This window comes from Charadrius vociferus, unplaced genomic scaffold (assembly GCF_000708025.1).
Source record: "Charadrius vociferus isolate BGI_N301 unplaced genomic scaffold, ASM70802v2 scaffold202, whole genome shotgun sequence".
Classification (NCBI taxonomy): Eukaryota; Metazoa; Chordata; class Aves; order Charadriiformes; family Charadriidae; genus Charadrius; species Charadrius vociferus.
The window spans coordinates 2,515,246-2,518,029 of NW_009647242.1; the positions used below are offsets into that span (position 1 = coordinate 2,515,246).

At 35.2% G+C, this 2,784-nt stretch overlaps 1 protein-coding gene across 1 annotated transcript in view; it reads left to right on the forward strand.

Annotated features, from left to right (window-relative positions):
- ANKRD12 (ankyrin repeat domain 12) overlaps positions 1–2,374 on the forward strand; it is a gene marked incomplete at its 3' end in the record, with an annotated part of 39,811 nt that extends 37,437 nt beyond the window's left edge. The window contains exon 8 of the mRNA XM_009879986.1: positions 2,265–2,374. Coding sequence (XP_009878288.1) covers positions 2,265–2,374 — 110 coding nt within the window. The remainder of the gene's footprint in view (positions 1–2,264) is intronic.
- Between the last annotated feature and the right edge of the window lie 410 nt (positions 2,375–2,784).

Sequence of the window (2,784 nt, forward strand, 5' to 3'; positions counted from 1 at the left end):
CCTGCGCAGCGCTGGGGCGCCGCCTGCTGGCCGGGAGGCGCCCGTGACGGGAGGGGGGGGTGACGGTCGGTTCAGGTGTTGGTTAGAAACCGTGTATGTGGCTGGTCGGCAAAAGCAGTAACGTAATAAACCAGTTCTGGGATCTGAAAAAGACTTTTAATAAAAGCTGCGGTGTAGTAGCAGCTGCACAGAGGCAGAGTTCTCTCATACATTCAAATAGAAGTCCACACAAGTTTGCTGTTGAGATAATTAAGACCTTTCCAGTTATTTCCAATGGTGTCGATTCCTATTCCTGTTGCAAAATTAAGCAGTCTATAAATTTAAAGGAATAACATTTTATAATAACATTTGAAATTGTTCAATATCTATACATGTTCACCAGCTCTGAAACTTTTATTTCCGGATAACTTAGCTGCATAAACTCAGAGAATATCTATAGACAGATTGTTTATCTTGCTTCTTCTGCTGTGTGCTTCTCTATTAACAAACGCACTGAGATTTTTTTGAGAGATTTTTTGGGGGTTAGTAAAATTAATTAAATAAAAGCTTGGGTTTTCTGCAAGCATCTTGTCTTCTTTTATTGAAAGACTATGACAGCACTGTTGTACTGTGCCCTGAATGCAAAGTTTCCAGGCAAAACTAGACTGCAGCCTACCTCAGGCTGAACTTAAACACACTGAAATCCATTATGATTGAGACAGATTATGCCAGTAGGTGTTTGCGTTTGGGTTTTTTTTTGCTGTGTTTGTTTGCGTTTAGTACTGATGACTTACACAAAATGGCATATGCTATACACATCACTCACTGGTTTCGGTGCCAAACCATTTTCATTGAGAGAAGTGAAGTGTATCTTGTTTAGTAGTTTGAAACATGAAGTTGACTGTCACTTTATAGCAAATAATAGCTTGAGGAATGCACCACAATTAGTTATTTGATACATTCTTTAATCCCAAAGACATTGGCCATCTTCCAGTTGGGGAAAAAATTGTCCTGAAATAATTTTCCGAGATAACAATAATTGAATTACTTTTTGGTAGATAAATCACTTTGTTACTGGATTATATAGGTGCACAACTGAAACCAGCAATGCAATGTGTCCATATTTTCATAATAAATTTATTATTTATTGACAGTTGCATGATCCATATTATTGAATAGAATTATTTATGTCTAATGTGTTTGTGTTAGGTACAAGGTAGAGTATAATACCTGTAGGTATGTATTTCAGCAGTGCTTTCTGAGTATCAGTGGTAGTAAGAAGTATTTAATTTAGTTTTGATGAGTCTTTCCAAAGCAATATCAATGCTCTTACATCTAGCAGTTGTTAAAAACTGTGCTGAACTCAGATAGAACTTGCATAGAGAAAAGTAAACTTTGGGTGGAGCCTAAAAACTCCCAAGATGTTTATTAATTACTTAACAAGAAACATCTGATTTCTGCAGTTGCCATGAGGGCTCCAGGTACCTTTTCAGTGTTTGTCATACTGCTCAGTCAGGACAGTTATACTGGTTGTTTACTATAATTGACTAAAAATGCAAAATGCCTAGAGTATAGCCAATCAATAACAGTGTTGATAGCTCACTCAAGTCTGTTTGATTTTTTTTTTTTTAATTATTATATTTTTTTTTTTAGGCATAAACTTTTAAAAAAACATATTTGAATAACTCACAGGAGGAAACACTTTTCCAAGCCACTGACTGGGGCTCAAGTGTACTTGGGCTTGCCTGTGTTCTGCATGATTGTAAGATTAGGAATGTGGTTGGTTATCTTTCGTGCCATATAAAATGCCAGTGACACTGTATAGATATATCAAGTGACTTTTTTTTTCAGCAATATTTTTCTTTTTCTTACTTTCCTCTTGTATTTGGATGGGTGGTTTTTAGCTTCTCAGAAGGAAGAAGCTATAAGGAGGCTGTAAAAATGAAATCAAATTGTATTTTTTCTATCTTCTAATGTTTAGCCCTTTTAAAGAACAGCTATGGCATGCTCACAATACCTGGTTAAAAGCACTAAACAGTTTGAAATGCCATTTCAGATGGGTTTATTAACTTTACAGTAAAGAATCCTTAAAACCTTTTATTGCAAATGGATTGAAGTGACATAATTAATGGAATGTACAGAATGGTTATGTTTTGCCTAAAAAATACCTCGCTTATGGTTTGGTTTGTTTGTTTGTTTTTTTAAATAAATGCTCAACTCATACAGGCAATGTTAAACATGTTAAATACGTATTCACTATATTAGTTATAAAACTTTTTCCCCAGATTACACCACCTCCCTCGCTGTCGGACCCGCTTAAGGAACTCTTTAAACAACAGGAGGTTGTAAGGATGAAACTACGTTTACAGCACAGTATTGAAAGGGTAAGACTAAAGTAATTTATTTTTTTATTTCCCAACTTTAGGGATTTTTCTTTTTCAATGGATAGACTGTATTTTGCTCAACAATGCTATAGAAGAATCCGCCTTCTACCCAAATTATGAATTGGAGAAACAAAAAAAGTGATTTAGACAATTGTTAGCAGAATACTTAAGTTGGTATGATAGCAGCTTTTTCCTGTTAATTGCTCTGAGATGTGGCCCACATTCTGCAGACTCTAGTTTTGAAAGCTAATAATGGTTGTAGACTTCAGAACCAAACTGACTGAGTTTAAAGAACTGAAGCAAGAGTAAATTCTGTATTGGTAGAAGACGCCTGTGGTTTTATGGGGTTTCTGTGTGTTGTTTAAAGAAAAAAAAGAATTATAAATTATTTAAATTATCCTGAAAATGATATTTCTGCTTT